Genomic DNA, 22,740 nt, shown 5'->3' with positions numbered 1-22,740 from the left:
GTGGTTGTTGGTCTGTAGGTACAACGCTGCACCTTTGCTGAATGACTGCAGCACAGTGCCCATGAAAGTTCACTGCTGTTTGTTAAATCCTCTCCTCCAATGGGATCTGTGAAAATCCACATACCCAGCCTAAAATAACTAAAAGACAGCAACCCGTTTTCAAGGAGTGCTTGTGTGCACCTGCAGAGATTGTGAATGCTGCATTCTTCTGCCATAGAAAGAAAACATTATTTTATTTCCCTCTCCTTTTCCCCCCACATTGACTTCTTAACTCATTTTCATGTTATTTAACTAAACATTTCTTCTCCAGTTCTTGCTGTGATTTTTACAATTAGATAGTTGTATTCACAGCAGCACATCAGCAATGATATGGCATATAATCTATAGATAGACATTTACGTATATAAAGCATTACCCAGCTTGCTGCTTATGAGAGTCTTGCAACTTTGGGTGCAAGGGTTCTTCTTCATCTCATTACTGACCCTTCTTCTGCAGCACTGTCATGTTGGCATAAGGGCATAGGAGCCAAAATGGGAACACAAAGGACAAACTGAGGCTACATGCCTCAGCCATGTAGCGAGAAATGTGTTGTGGAAAGTGTTGCTTCCTTTGACAAAAGGAATAATTTGGAGAGAGAGGCCGTATCTCAGAGCTATAGAAGGGAGCTTGTGCAGAAATTAGTATTTCTTTGCCATTTTTTTTTTTATTATTATTAAATTTTTTGCTATTTCTCAGTTTCATTATTTAGGTCTTTGTTCTGATGTGTTCTTATTATTTTAGCTGCCCTGGGTAATTGTGTTTTTCCCTCAACTAAAGAAGTTGCTTTTAAAAGAAAGGAGGGGGGTGAAGATAAGGCAAAACTGTTAAATGGGAAATCCGTTGCTAATTAAGGTACAGTTTTGCTAATCACCTTAGAAATGAACTTATCAGCTGGAAAAGACTGGAGTTTGTGTAATGAAAGTTAGGAGCATTTTTCCCCGTATCCTTCTGTCACAATACATTCGGAGATTAGAAGTTTACCTTGCAGACTCACCCTGACACCATTAGACATGATGTCTCTTTGCATTAACTACAGGCAGGCTCGAGCTGTTCTAGGATATATTTCAGTCTGAATACTTAAAATTTGCCAAAGTTATAAGCAAGGAAAGTCAGGATCCTGTAATGGGAGCTGTCAGTGTGCATTATGGAAGTCTCAGAGAGCTGCAGCTAGAATGCCACGTTCAGGACCCCAGATAGCTGCTATCCCTTCTGACTTTTTATTATGATGATTATTAATGATGTCCCGCGGGTGAGGGGGACACACAGCATTATGTAAGGCAGTGCCCAAGTAATGGGATGTTTTTTCTCACGTGGATGCAAATGGTAAGAGAGGAGAAGGTGCTGTTTCGGGGCAGTACCAACCTTTTCTTAGTATGCATTAAATTGGGTTTGGTCCCATTCTAGCAACAGAACCTTCTAGCAAACCTCGAGACGTGATAATTCTTGAGCCCGCAGGGGAGGACAGGCGATGCCCTGAGGCTGGTGTAGCACAGGACAGGTTCTCAGTACCCTCCTTTATGGTTGGACTAGATGAGGTCTTTTCCAACCTTAGTGATTCTATGACGCTATGATTCCTGCAGGCACAGCTCCTTTGGGGCTCCCTTTTCCACCTGGCTGGCTCCAGTGATGGCAGGCAGATTGTCAGAAGTCCTTTTGTTTCTTAAATAATGCTCTTGGAGGGTAATTGCTGCTTTTGGCAGGCAGGAGCAAAACAAATTGATGGTTGCAGTGAATTTTGGAGGGCAAAGGGGATCGTGGACAGTAATTGTTCCTAACTGCATACCACTTGGAAAATTGTTTCTGTGATCACTGCAGTGAGGTGGTCAAGTGAAATGGGGGTTTTCTTGCTGTCTCTATTACCAGCACAGAGGACTGTCTGCGTGCTGCACTTTGCACACTCTTGCCCATCCTCCCTCTCTAACCAGCAGGGCAGTAGCAGTGGAGAACATGTGCTTCTTGCCATTCCCCCAAGCACTGCGCCTACTGACATCCCAGCCATCATTAGGAATGGAGACACATTAAAATGCTCCATGTGAGCAGTGTGAAAACAGCTCTGATTTTGCATAAGACCTGCAGGCTGATGGCAGGGCAGATGCTGGTGCCTTGCCTGGGAGGTGGGGGGAATGCCTTACCCTGAATATTGTAATGTATTTGCATGCTCATGCACAAGAGAAGACCCTGCACCTCCCTAGAAGCTCTACTGCTGCATTGCACCATGCCAAATTTGTTCCCGCTTTGCACTGTCCCAGTGCAGGTCAGCATCGTGCTGTTTTGTCAATGCTTTCACACATCTGTGACACCTTCCTGCTCCCTGAGGGTGATGGGAGAGCAAAACTGGGCCACTCCATCCCTAGAGCAAGGCGATGGGATTTTGCACTAACCAAGGGCTGCCTCCCACGTGGGCAAACACTTGTAGAAAGTAGATGGCTGATGCTGTTTCAGCTGCACTCAAAAATTTCATTGCTTGAGAATTGCTGGTTTTCCATGTTGAATTCTTACAAAAGTCATCTTTTGCGAAGGACGACAGTCAGACAACGGACAACAGTTGCATTCCTCTCGCCAAGGACAAAATGACATGGCCTCAAGTTGCACGAGGGGAGGTTGAGGTTGGATATTAAGAAAAACTTCCCCAAAAAAGTGGTGAGACGCTGGAGCAGGCTGCCCAAGGAGGTGGTGTGGTCACCATCCCTGGAGGTGTCCCAGAACCATAGGGATGTGTCATTTGGGGACGCAGATCAGTGGGAGATATTGGTGGTAGATGGATGGGTGGACTGGATGATCTTAGAGCTCTTTTCCAGCCTCAGTGATTGAAAACACACCAAAGCTCTCCTGGCGATGGGTTTGTTTTCTCTTTCTTTCTCTGGAAGTGCTTTACTAGAATTTAGTATTAAGTGGTTTTTTTACCACCCCAGGCATCATTCTGTACATCTGTGTAGACGGGTGGAGGAGCAGTCACTGAGTCACTGTCATTTACTGGAGGGGAATGTTCTATTTTTAATTCAGCCTCTCTTTACGGGTGGATGAATGGCAAGCTAATAGTCATGGTGAAATTTGAATGTCAGAAAACAAGGGGAAACTTGTGACTTGTTCCTCATATTTAGCCTGCTCTATTACACACTCCGTCTCGAGTCTTCAAACGTTGTCTTTACACGCTCTCCATGCATGTTTTATGAATGGGTGTAATGGTTATTTGTTCCATTGTAGCAAGCAGTGTGAAAGATTCTGCCAAATTAAAGAGGCTAAACATGAATTAATTTACAAGAACTTGTTTCTTCAACGGTCTCGATATTCTGCTTCTCTTGATTACACTTCTGCTAAGAAACATGGACAATTCCTGAAGGAACTGGCAGAAAAAAAAACCATGCTGGACTGATTGCCCATTTAAAGCTGTGAGTTGAAGCGGATAGAGTACCCAAAGGGACTGGGGGTTCATTTGCTATGAATAAGAAAAGCCTACTTTTCAGTGTCTCCTTATTCCTTACGTACCTTCGGTGCAACAGCAGGTTGCTCAAAAGGGCAGTAATGAAGGTTCCCAAAGGAGCTGTTGACAACGGAAAGGCATCTGCGCTGGGGGTCTGAGCATCTGAGGACCTGCTCACCTGCATGCCAGCAGGCTCAAGAAGTCGCTGCCGCTGGGAACAAGCGGCATCTGGGCCCACGGCTTCTCCCCTGCTCAGTGGGGATGGCAATACTGAATACACAGCCCCTCCCTGTGTAACAGCCCCACGTTCTCTTTGTTCTGTTGTTGCCAGCAGAAATGTTGTAGAAGCTGTTCGATTTTTGTCTCTGTAATGACAGTGTGGATTTACTTACGAGATGATAGACGCATCTGTTTTGTTTTTCTTTCCCAAAGAAGTGCCTTTTTAGAATTAGGGTTTTATTGATCTCTCTGGCTGGTGGATACATAGATAGTCACTGCCGTTTCCAGCGCTCTCTGTTTATTACAATATATGCATTTCAAGATCATTTGTACAGATATTTCCAACGTATGAGGAGCTGTCTAGCATAGAACCGTGTGAATTATTAAAACAAAACTCAAAAGACAAAATTACATTCTTACTACCCGAAGCAAGCTTGGTGGAAGATGGCAATTTAACTACGTGATGGCTTAAAAGTTGTGAGAATGATTCTTTTGATCTCGGATCAGGATAAAGTCTCACACGCTGCTCCACAGCACTGGGGGAGATGTGGGGTTCCCCAGAACTGGCAGCTCCAAACAGTTGAACTATTGCCATTTCATCATTGTGAAGGGCAGCTGACGGAGCAGTGAACTAATTCACCTTTTCTAACGTGATTTTGTTAATATCTCCTTTGTGTCGTTTGGATGTTATTAGCACAGGAAGATGCAAATGTTTGGGGTTTGGGCATAACATATCTTATCCTTAGCTAGCTGTGGCCCAAATGCCTGCGTGGTGCTGCTCACCCTGGGCTCCTTTATTGATCCCTGTGAGATAAATGGGGTGAGTTTGGTTGGTTTTTGGTAAGGCATTGGGGGCTTGGAGTCTCCTTGTGGTGCTGAGAGAGCAGGTTGATAACATTTAGGGAACGCAGATGGCAATAAAGGTGGTGAGCCTGGACGAGATCCCAGAAACACTGGGTGTTACAACAACTGTGCAAAAGGATAATGCAAAGCAGACTGCAGAATAGGTGAAACTGGGATTATTAGGCCTGCCTGGCATATGTGTTAATGATGATTGCCCAGAGCCTGGTGTCCTTGCCACGGATTTTTTATATTTAAGATAAATAACTTCTTGGTGAAGGCAAACAGGGAAGAACTCAGGTATGGTGAGTCATTCTGCACGTTCCCTTTGTGTCTGAGAAAAAGAAGCTCTCCAAATATTTTATTAACTTGTAAACTGTGATTTAAGGGAATTTTAAACAGCATGTGAAAGAAAAATAATGAACAAATGTTTTCAAGTGGGAGAAATCTGTCCCTGCCATATGTTTCTCTGAGTCATCCCTTCTGCAGAAGGAGCTCTTGCGATTGTTTCAGTTATTCCAGGCACTAATCCTTTTTATTTAGTAGAAGCAGCTCTGCAAACTCAGCACCCCATCCTGCAACGCAGTAATACCACAGGGTGCTGATGGTGGGATGGTGTAGTTGTCATCCCACCAAATGCAGAGTGCATTTTGCTGTGGGCACAGGTTAACTTCTCCCTCTGCCTCGGTGCTGAGCAGAGTGGTCAAGCTGGTCAAACATGACCACGGGTTTCTGTTTGCAGCTAGATGATGAGATACCGTGTGCTACAAAAACCACAAAGCCTTCTTTCTCTTGAATTTGCTCACAGACCCTTTGCTGATGGGAGTTTTGCCTGGTTTCATTGCAGGTGTGGCTGTGTGGTGGCAGCATGGAAGTCCTGCCCTGCTCCAGGGTGGCCCACATTGAACGCAAGAAGAAGCCCTACAACAACAACATTGGTTTCTACACCAAGCGTAACGCCCTGCGAGTGGCCGAGGTGTGGATGGATGACTACAAGTCCCATGTGTACATCGCGTGGAACTTGCCTCTGGAGGTATGGCCGTTGTGCCCTGCTCCTGAGTTTTTGCTCCACTGGGTTAAAATGCTGAATTGTAGAGGATTTGGTGCTCCCAAGGGAAGGAGAGCCTTAAATACCCTCTGTCCCACCCTTCAGCCACGGAAGCCATCAGGGCTATTTCGGCTTTGATGGAGGTGCTGCAGCACCTGCAGAATTTAAGGGAATTCTTATAGTTGCCATCAGGTGTTCTCATTTTAGCCTCTCAATATTAAACCTGCAGCGTAGTGTTTATCTCCCCACTGAGTGTTTAAACAGCGTGAGTTTATGTCATTACGCTGTTCCTCAAATGGAGTCGTAGAACCATAAAATCAGAGTATCATTAAGGTTGGAAAAGACCTCTGTGATCACCAACCCCATCCTATCCCACCATGCCCACTGCCCACGTCCCTCAATGCCACATCCCCACAGTTCTGGAACACCTCCAGGGTTGGTGACCCCACCACTCCTTTTGTAGAAGAAATTTTTCCTTATATCCAACCTGAACTTTTCCTGGTACAACTTAAAGCCATCACCTCTTATCCTATCACTGTTACCTGGGAGAAAAGGCCGACCCCCACCTCTCTGCAACCTGCTTTCAGAGGTAATTAATAATGGCATTGGGGCTTGCCCTGCAGTTTGCACAGGTCCATGTCGTGTGCAGGCAAACTCAGCACTGGGAAGGATAAAGCCATCGGTGCTTAGGAACTGTGGTAAAGGATCAGAGGCTGTGGCTCACAAAGGGGAGATGCCCTCCCAGCAGCACCATGTTTGTGCTCCAAGAACACTGTGTAACTCTGATGGTTATTATTTATTTCCATACAGAATTGTTCAGGTTTTCCCAGATCTGATATTATTTTTCATGTAAATCCTGCCTTGTTGCAGGATGGTGTGTCTTTAGGAAGCTGTGGGATGCTCAGGGCACAGATCCTACACCTCTGTAGGTGATTCCCTACACTTCTGCACAAAGATCTATAAACTGCAGGAGGACTTTGTATACATCCACAGCTGCTGTTGATCTCTGGTCTTTGTGCAGGTGAAGTCTAAATCACAAAGCCCAAGACCCCATGTAATAACAAAGTAAATATAGAGCCATCCTTTTGGTGATGAAAATAAGGACTCCTTACAGATCCTGCCCCAGCTAAGAGTTGCTCCAGGTTCATGCTCCATGCTGCAGCAGCATGCCTTCTGGCAGCACAGTGCTTCAGGGCATTTTGAAAGGCATTAGCAGGAGCTGCTGCTGCTGGAGGAAAGGTTACATCTGGAGAGATTTCCTGGCATTTGGAGCCCTAGTAGTCACATCTTCGTACTGCATCAGAGAATAACGGGTAACTGGGAAAGGTTGGTAACTGCCCATGCTGCTGGTCTGCTCTTCTGGGAGTGGTGGGGAGCCCTGTGTTGTGTTTTTTTTGTTAGGAAATAAATGAGTAGGGACGGAAGGTGATGCTGCTTACCCAGCATGTGGCAGGAGGGCACAGGTCCCATGCATCTCTGAAAAGGCAGCATAGTGACAATGTGTCACAGCATATCCCAAATTGGAAAGGACCCATTGAGTCCAGCTGCTGGCTCCACACAGGACCCCCTTCCCAAAATCCAAACCGTTTGTCTGAGAGCATTGTCCAAATGCTTCCTGAGCTCTGGCAGCTCAGGTGCCCACCACCTTCTGGTGCAGAAGCTTTTCCTAACGCCACCTGACCATCCCTTAATACAATACCAGGTGCCGAATATTCCAGGCTCACCCATTCAGATCTCAGCCTGTCCTACCTACTGAATCATCTTTATTTCACCTGTGAGCTACCAGTCACAGATTAAAATGGTGTCTTCTCTAAAGCAGAGTGAATAATTCATTAGGAGATCATTACAAGTATTGTAATGGAAAATTGCTTTCCCAGCTGTAGTTAATGATCACTGGAAGAGAAAAGAGCAGGAGCTAAAATAGAGTAGAAACCCAGACACTTGCAGGAAGGAGAAGTGGCTGCTTTGTGCCTTTGATTTCCTTCACCTGGTTGCTGCATTAGTTCCCCAAATGTTGTAGAGAAATAAAAGGTTAAAGAGGGGCTGCTCTCTTCAGCTGCTGTGAGTTTATTCCCCCTGGGACAGGTGCTGCAGCTCTGTGTGCTTTTAGATCAGCATGAGCAGTGGTGTTCCTCCAGGGAGACTCTTTCAACATGTATTTGTCCAAATTGTCAAAAAAGGATTTTTTTTTTTTTTTTTAGGTTCATCTTCTGTTCTCCTGTGGTTTTTATCCTTTGTTCTCAGCTATCTGCTTCCTATCTGCTTCTCTTCTATTTGAATCGTAGATCTTTTCCTTTGGAAAAAAAAAAAAAAAAATTCTTTATTTTATACTTTTCTAACCATCCTGTCCTCTGAGGTAGCTCCTGGAAGAGTCTCCATAGAATCATAGGATGGCTTGGGTTGGAAGGAACTTCAAAGATCATGTAAGGGTGAGGGTTTTGGTGCCTGGTGCAGACAGGGCTTTGCTTTCCCAGGATTGAGCATGCAGCCATCTTTTAACCCTGATGTACATTTGCTGTTAAGCTCTTCTGGAAATCCACTATGTCAGTACCTAAGTGGTAGGTGAGATCTCTTAAAAATAGCTTGGCGTTGTGCCTTTTGATAAACTCCATCACTTTCAGACTGATCCAAAGGCAGAAGGGATTAATGGGAAGCTTTGTCAGCGCCATGTTGCACTTCTCATATTTCCTCCCAGGACCAAAGTGTGTTTGGTGGCCAATGCGAGAGCACCTTCAAACCCTGTCAGAGAAGTGAGTGCCTCCTTTGCTGTGGTTGTGAAGCCTCTGTCCCAAGTCAGACTTCTCTGCTGATGATTTCAGCCTTGAACACACCTGCCAAAATTTCCTGGCACGGCTTCTGTGTGAAGTTACTCAACCTTTGGCAGTTTCCAAGTGGATTAGAACAAATAGTGAAATCAGTGGAATGCACTTGTTTTCTCTTTTTTTTTTTTTTCCAGTGATGTGCTGTGTCTGTTGTTTTTCAGAATCCAGGTATTGACATCGGGGATGTCTCCGAGAGAAAAGCCTTAAGGAAGAGCTTGAAGTGTAAAAATTTCCAGTGGTATCTGGACCACGTTTATCCAGAAATGAGAAGATACAACAACACCGTTGCGTATGGCGAGGTAATTAAAGCTGATACATCCTTAGATGAGACAGGAAGTGTTTACAGTTGGTGAAGCTCTGATGAGAAGTAGCCTCAAAGGAGTTGAATGTGAATCAGACCTTACTGTTCCGCTGCAGTTGTGTAAATGTTTATAAACCTGTTCACAGTTGTGAAAACCTGTGTTGGGATCTGTTTCTAATCTTGGAGACTGCATACGGTAAAATATTTTAATACATTATTTACTGAGTTGACACAAAACTGTGTGTGTTGCCTATCGAGTGCGTGGATTATGCAGCAAACATGTAGTCATTTTATAAAACCCTTTGACTTAACCTCAGCCTAATTTCTTACATGGTCTCTGTAGGATATAATACATTGTCACAACAGCTTAAGGCTGAGATAAAGCAAGGAGACTTAATTCAATCTCTCTTGGCTTTGAGACAGTACTAGGAATATAAAAACAGGCAACTAACAATATTTTGTTGCAATTGGTCTCACAGAACGGTGGCAGTTCAAGAAGGCTCCTCGAAACACATCCTGAGCACCCCAGATGGGCATCAATTTTAAGGAAGTTTCCTTATTGGATTTACTTAATAGCTTCAGGGCACCCGCCCCCAAACAAGCAATATTTTAAAGGCAGTATTTCATTTTACTTGACCTATCTGATGAAACTGGAGGGAGGACCTCTGCTTTCACAGACCTGGCTTTTAGCAGGAGTCCAGCACTCTCCAATGGGGGTCTTTTAAGCCACCAGCTCTGTGTCTCCTCCTGCATCCCTGTGACAGGTCATAGGATTTCCTTGTGCTATCTGGACATCCTTTTCCTTGTTGAACAGTTTGGGATTCTGATGAAATAGAAATGATTCCGCATTGATTTGAGGCTCCTGGCAATGTGCTGAAAGCAGTCTGAAAATACAGTTGCTGCTACCACATGTGACCAAATAAAAACACTGTTCAGGGAAGCTGGCTCCTTTGACTGGTGATTATGATGTAAAAATAGTCATCGTTAGGCCCATGTTTAAAGAAAACATATGGCACAGTAAACTTTCCTCTGCCTGATTATGCCCATTGATATATAATACCACATGTTCTTTCCATGGCCAGAGACATGGCTGCATACCAGTCCCCTGCTGATGTCTGAAGACGCAGGGCTGTTTAACCACGCTCTCTTTATTTCTTACAGCTTCGAAACAACAAGGCAAAAGATGTCTGCCTTGACCAGGGCCCGCAGGAGAACCACACAGCAATATTGTACCCGTGCCATGGCTGGGGACCACAGGTGAGGAGCCCACGTGTGCTGGGAGCAGGTGCTGGAGGGATGGAGGATGGAGCCTGGATGTGCAACACGTCTGTTGGCTTCACTCTGAAGTGTACCAGGCCTGACTTTTTGTTTTAAAAAAAAAAAAAAAAAAAATCACATAAAAGATGTGCTTTCCCAACTACTCTGAGAGCTATTTTCTGGATTACCATAATTGCGGCAGAGCTGCGAGTAAAAGCGTAATTTGAAAACATCTTCCAGGCAAGGGTAAATAATTCTGAAAGCAAATGGCCAATGAGCAGAGCAGAACACACACAACAAGAGCATTTTAAGACTTTTTCTTTCTCTCTTACGTGACAGAGTAGAAACGAACCAGTTGGGATAAGAAAACAAACACTGCTTTTTGATGGGATGAGAATCAGCCATTTCAGCAGGGCTGGGCTTTACACAGTGTTAGTTTTCTAGCACTTCCTTTGCCTCTCCAAAGTTTTAGGAGCAAACCAGAAGTTTCTTATCCTAATTTCAAGCTCATTCTGGATCAGAATTCATCATTACAAGGTTCACACTCGGTCTTTTGGAGGATCACTGGAGGTGTCAAATACTCAGAGTTAGAGATGATGAATTTGTTTGGCCTTTCATGCAGTTTTATCTTTGATAGTGTTTGGAAAAGCAAGCAGCAGAGGAATGCTAGTGGCTCCGTAGCAGTAGGGTTGGAAAAAAACAGGGGCAGTGCTCGCTCTGTTGCTGCTGGTATCTGTAAAGCCAGCAGCAGACTCTGAGCTGGACTCCCAGGATCTGCAGGCTCCAGGTTAACTTAATTTTTCTCATCTGTTCTTCCTCTTGTCCCATATCCTCACTTCAGTATTTTGCCTAAATTGTGTGATTTCCTTCCTGTTTCTCTTTCTGTGTGCCCACTAGCCATCATCTCAGCATGCAGATCTCTTAGCACAATGACGCTCTCCCATCCAGTCTTGAAGGAGAAAGTATAACAAGTTTCCTCTTAGTTCTGGAGGTGGAGTAACTGTCTTACCATTCACGTGGTGGTGGTGGTGGTTTTTTTTTATTTATGATGTGTTTTTTTGGGTTTTCTTTCGTTGCCAAAATCATGCCTAGCCTCCCTAAAGCCCCAGTTTAGCAGCAATTACTCTACTGGCACTTCAGCTCTATCCGTTGAGACCCTGGTTGTTCATTGCCAGGGTATGCTGTTTGTCTGACTTGAACCTCCTGCTTTTGTGTCCATTTCCCATGTAAATGCTGTGGCCATCTATCCTGGAAATGTAGCCAAGATGCAGGATTTGGAGGTAATAAGCTCTGGAATGAGACAAGCTCCTCTGAAGCATGGCTGTTTCTTCCACTGCTTTTTCTCTTTTGGCAAGTCTGTGGCACCACCAAACTAAGAAACATTTCCCTGCTGTCATTGCCATCAGCCACCTTTCTACTGAAGGAATTTCATCCACTAATCTACTTAGAAACTTGGGCAAAACCGTACCTTCACTGCTGTCAGATTGCTGAGTGTCTGGTCTGAAGACATTTATCTGTGCTCTCTCAAAAGAAGGTGAGATGTTCCACAGGAGCAGCCCCGTGACACCTGGCATGGAGGGATAAGTCCTGTTAACTGCTCTTCATTTCCAAGAGGACGAGTCTGACACAGGAAGCTCACTGCTGATTTGGATAAGGTTAGGGGAGACAAACCCATCCAGTTGTGCTAGGATGCTGAGCTGGGTATATGGAGGGCATAGGCAGAGGTCTGTATTTATTTGCTGGAGAACAGCCTGTCTTTGAGCTTTCTAGGGAAAGCCCACCTTTGCATAACCTAGTGAAGCTGTTTGACAGATATGCGACGCCATGAAATAATACTGCATCAGAGCTTCAGCTTGTCCCAGAAATGCATATATTACATAGAAATGCTCACTGCCAGTGGAAAACAGCTCCCAAGAGCTTCATAAGCCCACCCAGTGTCTCTGATGTGGTCTCTATGTGGGCTGGGAGAGAGAAACTTCTTCATCACATTGCAAAAGAAAGCTCAGTACTGCATTTGCATTCATTAAGACGTTCAATATTATATAATCGAGACCACCCCCATTAAATGCCTGCAGGTATTTGCATAATAAAACACTGCCTAGATAATTTTCTCCCATGAATCAGAAAAGAACTGGGGGGGAAGGCAACTGCCCACTGTAAAGTAGGCTTTCCCAGTGTATTTTGGGTGATTTGTTGAGTGGATTTTCACTACAAGCATCACAGTTTTCCAGTTGATGCAGAAGGTGCTGTGGCCAGTCTGCTGACTTCAAGTTGGTTTTTGAACAGAACTCGAGAATAGAATTTTCTTTAATTCCTTGGACACTGCAGACAGGTCCTTCACAGTGCTTGCGCTGCCCATGAACAGGAGGAGGACTCCATGCAATTACTGCCATTGCTGCTTTTCAGGTGGGAAATTCATTTTGGAGTCCATAGGAAAATCTGATACCTGTTCCCAAGGGCCTGGGAGCATGTCTCCCCATTCCTGGTAGCTTCCCAGGATGACGTTTGATTTTGGTCTCTTTTAATTCTTCCTCTGCAGAACGATTTCTGCTAAGGATAGGCAGGAAGGTGAGTTGAAGACTGGGATGGAGCCGAGTGGGGACATAGAGCTGCAGGACATGGCAGCCTTAGTGACTGTCTGAGGATTGAGATAGATATATGGGAAGACTGGAATGTGTAAAGAGTCCATTTTCGCAGTGCAGTCACTGTCAGCTTTCCAGGTTCACTGGGACTAAGTAATTGCAAAGCTCATCTGAAGCTGAACTGCAAACTTCAGGAGCCACCTGAGCTGAGGCCATGGGAGTCCTCTGAGGTAGAGACAAACCTCACTTTGGTTTATCCTTGTCTTTAAACAGAGATCAGTCAACCGTGGTCTATCAAGTCCCTGCTAAATATAACCTAGCTGTTGCATAAATGCACAATTTCTTTTTCTTAAATGGCACAAACTACCTATTGGACTTCCCGGATGGAAACTCCAACTTCTGACTGCATTATAATAGGAGAAACTGAATTAAGTCTGACAGTGCCTGCTAAGCCCGGGCTTTAAGACTAACAACTAAAAGCAGGTTACTTATTTTTTCCACAGCTTCTTTTGTGATTAAACATAACAACGTTTTCTTTTTCCAACCTGATACTCTGAAATAAAACGCTGCCTGTTGCACAAGCTCAGCACAGGTTTTTCTTCCTGCTTTTTCCATCTCACGTCATCTCTTCCCTCTCCAGCTGAGAGCCAGTTCTTGGCAGTTCTTTTGTTTCACCGTATGTGCAATTAGCTTTAACTCCTTGAAAAGTAGCTATCAGGGAGTGCAGAAGCTTTGAAATCAGCCTTTTGCAGAAACACAGGCACGGCACAAAAGAAATTGGACTTTCACTGCTACAGTTTAATTAATGGGCTGCACGTTGTAATTTATTACCGGAAATATAATTAGAAGGGATGTAAACACTTTGTTCAAATAGCTCACTTGCTGGAGATTTATGTATATATGTACATAAAGCACAAGGACTTGCAGTTTCTGTTGGATTGTTGAGCAGTTCAGCACACAGAGTGGTACTTGTGTTCACATCTTGGCTTGCCACATCCACTTCTCCCCCTGGTGCTGTAGCCCATCAATGCCACGCTGAAATCCATTTCCCAGTCTAGGAGTAGGTTCCTTGCCTCAGCTAGTAAAGTGTATGCTCTCAGCTGGCTTTTTAACAACACGAGGAAAGCAAACCAAGGGAGGTTTCTTCTCCAGTTTCTTCTCCAAAAAAGTGGCAGTGCATTGGCACAGCTGGGATCACCATCCCTGCAGGTGTTCCAGGGGATGTGGCAGGGACTTGGGCTTGGTCATCTCAGTGGTCTTTTCCAACCGTAATGATTCCGCGTAGCATGTAAACTGATGTGGTTGGGTGCAGTGGATCCCTTGCCTGGTGCCAAATGTGGATTGAGTTATTGGCTTTTTTTCTCACAGCGCCTTTGTTGTAGAATCTATAATGGGGAAATTGTTGGTTTTTTTGTCTTTTTTTCTGTTTTCGCTTTACCTTCTCATTCTTTCTGCTTTTATTCATTTCCAAGTCAAATAATTATCAGATTTCATAACGAAGTATCCTTTTATCCTGTAATTATACTGAATGTGCTCTTTTAGACTTTTTCCTGACGGCTTCATCTTTTAAGCAATACATCATGAAAAAACCTTGCTGTAATGATGTATCACACTAATAATATAGTAATACCTCACTGGAGTGACAGCACGATGGTGATGTATTAATGTGATAGAAAGCACTATAATGCCATAAAACTTAAGATAATGTTCACCCAGCAGAGCATTTCATTTAATTATAGGATAAAATATGTTTTGCCCATTTAATCATCAGAACCTGGGGACAAAGTCATTAATACTGAGATCATCTGGGACACCGCGATGTCAAGGATGACAAAACAGCACATCAGATGAAATTGGGTTAAGAGAAAATACTGTACTCTTTACTTAACAGTGGCTAATTGATGATCTGCTCACTGCAGAAAGGAAGCTAAACAACCCTAAATTATTTTCCAATACAGTCAATGAAGGTCATCAAGGCTTTTATTTCCCAGGTGCTGAGATGTCTAATTAACTTTCTCCCATCCCTGAGATGCAGCCAGCCAGAAAAAATAATCAAAGAAGAGATATTGTTGGTACTGCTTTGCAGTGCATGGGGCACGTGTGCAGTGCCAATTTAGGACCCAGATCCTCATCCAAAGCATCCTTTTTTAGTCCCAACGTCTGTTTTGATGGCATAAAGATTCATTTTGAGATCCCAGAGCTTTTCATCCTTTATTTTTAGGACTCAGTGACTCAACTGGAGATCCAAAGCTGTCTTTTTGTAGCCTAAACTTGGAAATGTGCTTGGAAAATGCTGCAGGAACAAATCCTTTTTTCTCTCTGGGGATGTGGCTGAGGGCTGCTTGCAGCTGTAGAAGACTTCATCAAGATTAACCACTTCTCAATGGCTAGCTCATTAGTGTTTTCAGACTGTTTTTCTCTGGTCTGTCCCCTTGGTCTGCTGATTTGTCTACTGTCCTGTGTGAGGCTGAGCAATTTCTTCAGGTGCTCAACATGTCAGAGAATTATAGAACCATAGAATGGTTGTGTTGGAAGGGATCTTACAGACTATCCAGTTCCAACCCCTCCCCCAGTTGATTCCCCTCCTGTCTGTAAGCTCCTTTCAAGTACTGGAAGAACACAGCGAGGTCTCTCTGGAGCCTTCTTTTCCCCAAGCTAAGCAATCCCATCTCCCTCAACCTTTCATCATAGAAGAGGTGCTCCAGCACTCTGTGACCTCCTCTGGACCAGCTCCAACAGCTCTGCACCCTTCTTGTTCTGTGGGCCCATCAGGCGTCAAGCACCAGCCCTGGCTCATTCACCTTTCACATGGAACTGAAGAACAAACTCTCACTGATTGCCTTGGGCTGTGCCAGCCACATTGAAGCAGGCAGCTTGGCTTCAACTACTTCGTTGGTGAGATGGTGAATTGCTGCAACTGCTGACAGGGTTTCTGTGGCAGTGGCACAGGTGTGGTTTATTGATACGATGGAGCATCCTCTAAATAAGGCCCGAGTCTACTGTGAGTGATGAGCTGTCTGGAGCTGCTCTTTCAGATGTAACACTTCTCATCTCTTTTCAGGCAAACCCAGACAAAAAGAGCTGGTTAGCTTCTCTAGAGCAGCCCATGGGGCTATCTCAAATGTCTCCCGATCCAGACACATGTTCAGGGCTTTATTTATCTGGCTATTATACGTAGTGGATGACACATCTAATACATGCACTTGATGCATTTTTCATAATATCCATGTTTGTTTTTCGGCTCATTTAGCCTCCCTGCAGCCCCCACCCCTTTCCTTTCCCGGGGAGAGATTTGATTTTTGCTCTACTTACTTTTCCCACCACATTAGGTGATAACATGGTGGGCATGGGGCCAGCTTTTCAGAGGACAAACTGCTGAACAGCGTAAGAGGAGAAAGTGTGTAGCACTCTAATTATGGGCATGGTAGCAAAAACGTCAGGAACCAGAGGAGGAGGGTAACTTGAGCTGCCTGTTTGGGACTCTAGATGCTTTTTCTGTCAAGATAAGTGGTCCCATCCTCTGGGCTCGTGCTCAGATACCAGTTCAAATGAATTGCATGGCTAAAGGCATTGTCAGTCTGAGAGCACCACCTTGAAAATCAAACTGCTGAAAACAAATTACGTGAATCTGAGCCTTATGTGGTACTCAGGGATTCCTTCCCAGGTTGTTGCTGCCTTGTGCAGAGGGCAGCTCCCTCGCTGGGAGCTGTAAGTGCAAATCCTCCTGCAGCTGGGAGCAAAATGCACTGAGCAGCATCTCAAGGAAGAGAGGCATTGTGGGGCCAGCAGGAGGATCCAGCACTCCTCTCTCTATAAAAGGGAGAAATAGAGGGATGGAAAACAAGATTCAAGCACTGCATCTGCTGTTACTAGCTCAAGTCAGACCCTTTTACATTGTTTTAACTTGATTTTCAGTGTTTAATTATTCTAACAGAGATAACCCATACTCCCAGTGTGATTTACTGTCTCTTTTTAAACATCTGGGTCACAGATATGCTCAGTTAATTAACGTGCTGAATACTCCTCATTTGTCTGCTAGATAATGGATTGATTCATAATTTAAATAAGCAGCTGTGTATATCTTTCCCCTGAACTATGAAAGGCAGGCCGCTGTCATTCATCTCCTTTTCACTCCTGAATTTAAAAATGTTTAGGGAAACATTGTAGTGGGGTCTCTCGAACACTGCAGATGCAGGAGCCCTTTGTGCGTGGTGCCATCACAGTGCCAGCTGCTTCCCACACCCCCAGCCCCCAAAGCCTGGCTCTCACAGCATCCACTGCAGCACCCAGGGCTGGATGGCACGCATGTGCCAGTGCTATTGCAGTGGTCAGGTGTAGTTCTGAGCCTTTGCTGCGCAGCTGAGCTTTGGGGGATGTTTGGGCATGCATCCTGGGTAACAAAGTGAGTGATATGTTGCCCTTTGGCTAATGTTGAGGTTGTGGGAGGGCTGTCCCAGGTGCACCAGTGGCATTGCTTCTTGCTGTCCAAAGCAACACTGGCTTGGCAAGCACATGAGCAGCCACACTGGGCAAGCGTGGCCTTGATGCCAGCTGGCTCCAGCCAAGAACCAAGGCCAGGAGGAGGCTGCCCTGTGATTTAAGGCATTAAGGCTCAGAATACCCTTCCCTTCCCTTCCCTTCCCTTCCCTTCCCTTCCCTTCCCTTCCCTTCCCTTCCCTTCCCTTCCCTTCCCTTCCCTACCCTTCCCTTCCCCCCTCCCTTCCCTTCCCTTCCCCCCTCCCTCCTCTCCCCTTCCCTCTCCCCTCCTCTCCCTTCCCCTCCTCCCCACCTGTGTCTGCAAAATAAACTTAACAGGAGAAAAAGGCTGGAGAAAGGGTTATTCTTTTATCCTCATCAGTTCTATTTTCTCTCTTCATCATCCTCACAGATTTTTCCTTGGGCTCTGCCATGGTTGTCCTCTTCTCTATTGCTTTTAAATGATACTTCAAGGATACTGATGGTCTTTTTCCCTTCCTCCCTATCCCAGCTTGCACGGTACACCAAGGAGGGGTTCCTTCACCTTGGTGCCCTTGGGACCACGACGCTCCTGCCCGACACCCGCTGCCTGGTGGACAACACGAAGAGCCGCTTCCCCCAGCTCCTTGACTGCGACAAGGTCAAGAGCAGCCTTCACAAGCGCTGGAATTTCATCCAGGTGTGTTCTGGGTCTGCCATCACTGCCTCTCGGTCCCATACAGTGGGCTGGTAGTGACAAAGGTTGCTCCAGTCAACCCTGCTGATTATTATGGAAATGATTTTATTGCTTCAGTTTCACTATCGCCCCACAAAGCACTGTGCGCTTCCCAGCCATGCACAGGGACGCAGCCTCTCCCACAGCATGCAGTCCTGATTTCCTTCACATGCATCCCCACGTGAATTCTTTTTGATGTTTTCTCCATGTCTTTAATTTTAGAACGGTGCCATCCTGAACAAGGGAACAGGGCGCTGCTTGGAGGTGGAGAACAGGGGAATGGCCGGCATCGATCTGATCCTTCGCAGCTGCACAGGACAGAGGTGGACAATTAAAAATTTCATCAAGTAAAGAGTGGAGAAGTCAGAGGAATTTCACCTGAAAGATGGCTGACTTGGACCAATCCGTCTGGACTCCTTTGGAAAGGACAAAATATCAAAACAGAGCTTTATTCGTGTTATTAGGAGAGGACATGGGGGAAATGGGCATTTGTGTCTTTATTTTTATTGTATATTAGTCTCCCACAGATGATTTCAGCTGTGTGAAATTGGGTCAGAACTCTAATTTTCTTCTAGCAAGCACTCTAAAAGGTACCACTTATTTCTGCTGAAGTAAGTGTAATAAGCTCATGCATCCTTGTGGGCATTTCACTGGCAGGGAAATGCTGTTTTCTCAGATGACTCCAAGCGCTCCCAAGACCCATCCAGGTTTGTACTGTGATTGAAGTCAAGAGACCCTGCATATATCTGCATGGCAAGCGTGCAAACGTGCGTGCTTGTGAGAGGGAAAGGTCACCAAGCCTTGAAGAAGCTGTGTTTAAACGGCGTGGCATCTCGCTAGGTGCTTTGTATCTTTTCCCTTTCTTGCTCCTGCATCCAGCATCCCCTTTCTTGAGTCTGGGAGAAACAAAGCTCTCAGAGACTCCCTGATAGATCCTGTAGATCTCTCCAGTCCCCCATAACAGATGTCATGTCATGAAATACAGTTGAATAGGAATCCTGAGCTCCCACTCTCTGCTCCCCATTGTGCCCACTTGCTGCTGTTGGCTCAACCAGCCCTGTGCTGCACCAGCCCCTCTGTGGAGACCCCAAGTGGAAAGCCCCACAGTTGATTGCCTCCCTGTTTTGGGGTCTTTTGGATGCATGCCTCGTAATAATTAACCCACAGCAGCCCAAGCATTGCACAGCAGGCTGCTAGCCTGGCACTAGCCCCTTGGGGACTCCATCACCACTTTTTTTGCTGTTGAATGGATGTGCTGATGTGTGCAAGAGGCTGAGGGCTGGTCATGTGAGAGAAAGTCCTGCTCAGGCTTCCCTCCCATGGAGGCTTTGGGGTTTGTTTTAAAGGCATCCTTGCCTCTGAATGAACACATGAATAGTGGTAGTCTCCTTACCTCTGTAGTGGTGTAGTTTTCTTTTTGAGGCTCGAACACATCTATCCTGCCTGCTCAGTGTGCTTCTGCAGTGACATAAGTTGATGTAGGGAAGGGAGAGGGAGGGCAAGAGACCAGTAAATAGCAGCTTGCCTGAAGTTCTTCATCTTGAGGTCACTTAAGGCTTGTTAACACAGTGGGCCGATCTCACCTGGTTTATCTGACCCGCAGGAATCTTGGGAACCAAATCCAGCCACTGTGGGAGACTTCAGTTTGGGGTCCTGGTGTCTGGCTAACTGGAAAAGGGAAATGTCTTGAAAAGTCGTTTCACATGGATGTGGGACTAATGGGTGGCCGCAGGCTTTGCTCAGTTGAGAGGGGAAGCCAGCCCATCTCCTGTCCTTCTCACAGAATAATACTCTTTCTGGTTGCCCTCTGGCTAGGGTGCACTAAAATATATTAATATATGAGATGTACGTGTAAATATGTTTCCCAAAGATGGGATGTGCACAGAGTTGTTTGCTGCAGAGCACTCATGCCTGTCTTCCATTTGCATCGGGATAATGCTACCTGGGTGTTTAATGAGTTTGATTTTCAAAGCCATGCAGCAGGTTTATGACTGATGTTTTAGTAATTTATTGAACAGAAACAGATATATTTCATTGTTCCTTCTTACAGCATCACATCTGATTGTTCACTTACACGTGACAAGACTCATTGGAGTTGTCTCTGGGTTTTCTCCCTTGCCTTCCGTAATGCAGTAAAACCTCCTGTTGTCCTGAATTGCAAAGTAGGGACTCAATGTAGAATTTTGCTCTCTTACTCGCTGTTGCATCATCTCTCGTGTAATAAATTTTAGCACTTAAGAAACAGACACGATTGCAATGTCTTTAGATGCATGAGGTGTTTCCCCTGCATTTGTTGCTGCCTTCTAAGAGAAACCATTTGCCAATGGAGAGGACTCCAAGAAAGTCTGGGGGGTTTGAGACTTCACAGCTAGTGGCCAAAATGTAAAATTCCCTTTTAATTGAGCAGTCAGTTGCTGTCAGTCATCAGTGGAAGCCACGTATTATTTAGCACTGGGAAAAGCCTGCATGTTTTGGAGGGGGTGGGGGAGAAAAAGGAATCCTTTGGATGTTGCTGTGCTACCATTCACGCTTCTCAGCTCCGCTTTGGTCCTGCCAGTGCTCAGGGCGCCGGCAGATGGGCTTTGTCAGATCTAATTGTGGTGGTGGAAGGTGTCCCCGCCGCCAGCCTTCCATCTGCTGCTGGAGGCTTCTGTCCCCATCACCGTCAGCGCTGAGGAGCCGCACCGTGCCTGCTGTCATTTGCAGGATGCGCTTCTCCAGCAGGCGGGGATCGCTCTGCTGAACCGTGAGACCGTGGGCTGAGGTCACTCCAAGATGGTGGCGTGGCGGTGTGTGGTGACATCCGTGTGCTTGTCAGCTCAGGTGGCACGAAACATCTGGATCCCGTTGGTGACGGGCTCCGATTCTTCACAAAAAAAAAAAAAGCCAGGGATTTGTTCCCTTCGTGCGTATCCCAAGCGAAGGAGATGTGGAAATGAATGCTTGGCTCCAGGACCTTCAGGTGGAGAAGAAACCCTGCCAAAGCGATTTCCCTCTTCTCACTGCTGTGCGTAGAGTGCTTGGAAATGGCTGAAAAGCAGCAAAATCGGGATTAAAATGGGGAGTTTTATCTGCTGCGTCCCTGTAAGTGCAGTTCTGTGCTCATATTGGTTTGTGACGTGCAGAGATGATTGCTGAGGCGACGACCTGAGGTCTGCACCCTCCTAAACCTTAGAAATCTGTCTTAGGAATCTGGATCTAAATGTTGCATCTTGCGCTTATCTCTAATAATAATGTTAATTGCTTTAAAAAGTGATATCAAAGTGGTTCTTATTAAATATATGATTTGAGCTTTGCCTCTTGAGTGATTTTAAAAAGATTCACCATTGATGAGATACAGAGGCAGTCATTCTTCTCTGTTACTCAGTTAATAGAAAAGTGTGCTGCTGTTTTAATGGAACTTCCATTTTAAAAAGAAATGGAAATGAAGGAGAAATCAAGAGAGATGGCCAGTGCAAATTAACCTCCCGTTTCATCCTCCCATGCTGGCTGCCACTCACCAAGATAATGCAATTACATTCAAGGAGTTAAAAAGAGATGTTACACGGTAAAACAGCATCGCTTGCAAATGTACCCAGAGTGGATGCTTCTAAAAGCATCCTGAAGCTCGAGGTATGGCTTGCATCCAGCTTCATGTGCCCATGTTGTCATGAAACCCAAGGTGGCTGGTAATGATGATCCTATGAGGTCAGTGAGATGTGAGTAGATATGGATGGTAGGAGCTATGTCTGTGTGTGCACCCTACAGCAAGGGCACCTTTGCTGTTTTTATGAGCTGAGTGCATGGCAGGCTGCTGGAAATACTCCAGGTGAGTGTGGCCTCCAGCTCTGAGCTCGTTTTTGCAGAGCATGGCCAATACAGCTCCAGCACAGAGCATCCAATTTGCAGCCACTGCTCTCCTAAAGGATGCCATGGTGGTAGAAAATCCATATACCCTTGAATCTCCATCATAGATGGAAAGGTATGGTGCCAAGCTCTTCTGAGTTTTTACTGAATTATGGAATTCTATTTGCTGCATCACAGAAATGTAGGAATTGTATCAAGTCCAGTCCCTCTGGATGTTCGTGCCTTGTAGCTGGGCTGATCCTGTGTTTCTGGAGGAGGTGATACCTGGAATCACTCCTATAAATTAAAAAAAAGTCCATCATTATGGCTATAAATCATTAATGGCTTCAGCTCTTACATGATGTTCCCAGACCAATGGAAGCTGCTCAGGTCACTCAGGTCTGCAGCAGTCAGTGCTGGTGGGACCAAGATCCAGGCAGAGCGTTGGAAGCAGAGTGACAGCATCTGTCCAGCACCATATTAAAATGAAATAACACAGCAGGAATTGCAAACCCAAAATTCAAGCTCAGCAGTCTCCACTTACCCAGGATCCCTGGGGGAGAGCAGCAGGTTAAGTGTCACATCCCAGGAGGAAGACTGTGCTAAGTCCCACTGCCACCTCAGCTCTCCTTATCCCCAACTCAGGCTTAGGGTCACGCTAGTTGTGCTCAGCACAAGGGAAAATACCAACCTAGGCATTAGCTTTGGTGAGCACCCAACGTGCTCAGTGTTTCATTCTGAAGGCATGCAGGAATTGCTGCTGAGAATGGCTATCCTGGTCCTCTGTGTCAAGTGTTATTTCTCTGTCAGAAGACAAAATAGCGAGAAGAAAGACTGTCTAACCCACAGAGCTTTCTAAGGAGTTTCTTATTTTATTCCCATCTGGTGTCTCTGAGACATGATCGGTAATAGCTTTCCAAATGTATTTCCTGCCTATTGTCATTCTAGGTTTTATTGTTATAGGCAAGAATTTCAGAGTTAGGCAAGAACCCACATAGGAGCTAATTCTTATTGTGCTCTTCAGAAATCGCAGCCAGGAGGAAAATAACAGCAGAGTGGGGTCAAGGTGATGTGCTGTGCTGAGAACGGGATTGGCAGCCAGTGGTAAAGCAGCACCAGCTTCTGGCATTGTGAGAGCAGAGCAGCACCCAGCAGGATGCTCTGAGCCTCCCCTGGAGAGCAGAGAGGTCCTCTG

General features: G+C 45.5%; 1 protein-coding gene across 1 annotated transcript in view; it reads left to right on the top strand.

Annotated features, from left to right (window-relative positions):
• Nucleotides 1–18,071, top strand: part of GALNT17 (polypeptide N-acetylgalactosaminyltransferase 17) — a gene marked incomplete at both ends in the record, with an annotated part of 181,305 nt that extends 163,234 nt beyond the window's left edge. Inside the window, 5 exons of the mRNA XM_079545336.1 lie at nucleotides 5,367–5,552; nucleotides 8,551–8,688; nucleotides 9,852–9,947; nucleotides 17,517–17,684; nucleotides 17,943–18,071. Of these exons, the coding sequence (XP_079401462.1) occupies nucleotides 5,367–5,552; nucleotides 8,551–8,688; nucleotides 9,852–9,947; nucleotides 17,517–17,684; nucleotides 17,943–18,071 (717 nt within the window). The remainder of the gene's footprint in view (nucleotides 1–5,366; nucleotides 5,553–8,550; nucleotides 8,689–9,851; nucleotides 9,948–17,516; nucleotides 17,685–17,942) is intronic.
• Nucleotides 18,072–22,740: the final 4,669 nt, after the last annotated feature.

The sequence above is a fragment of the Tetrao urogallus genome (assembly GCF_951394365.1).
Source record: "Tetrao urogallus genome assembly, chromosome: 20".
Lineage (NCBI taxonomy): Eukaryota > Metazoa > Chordata > Aves > Galliformes > Phasianidae > Tetrao > Tetrao urogallus.
This window is presented reverse-complemented; position numbering and strand designations above follow the sequence as displayed.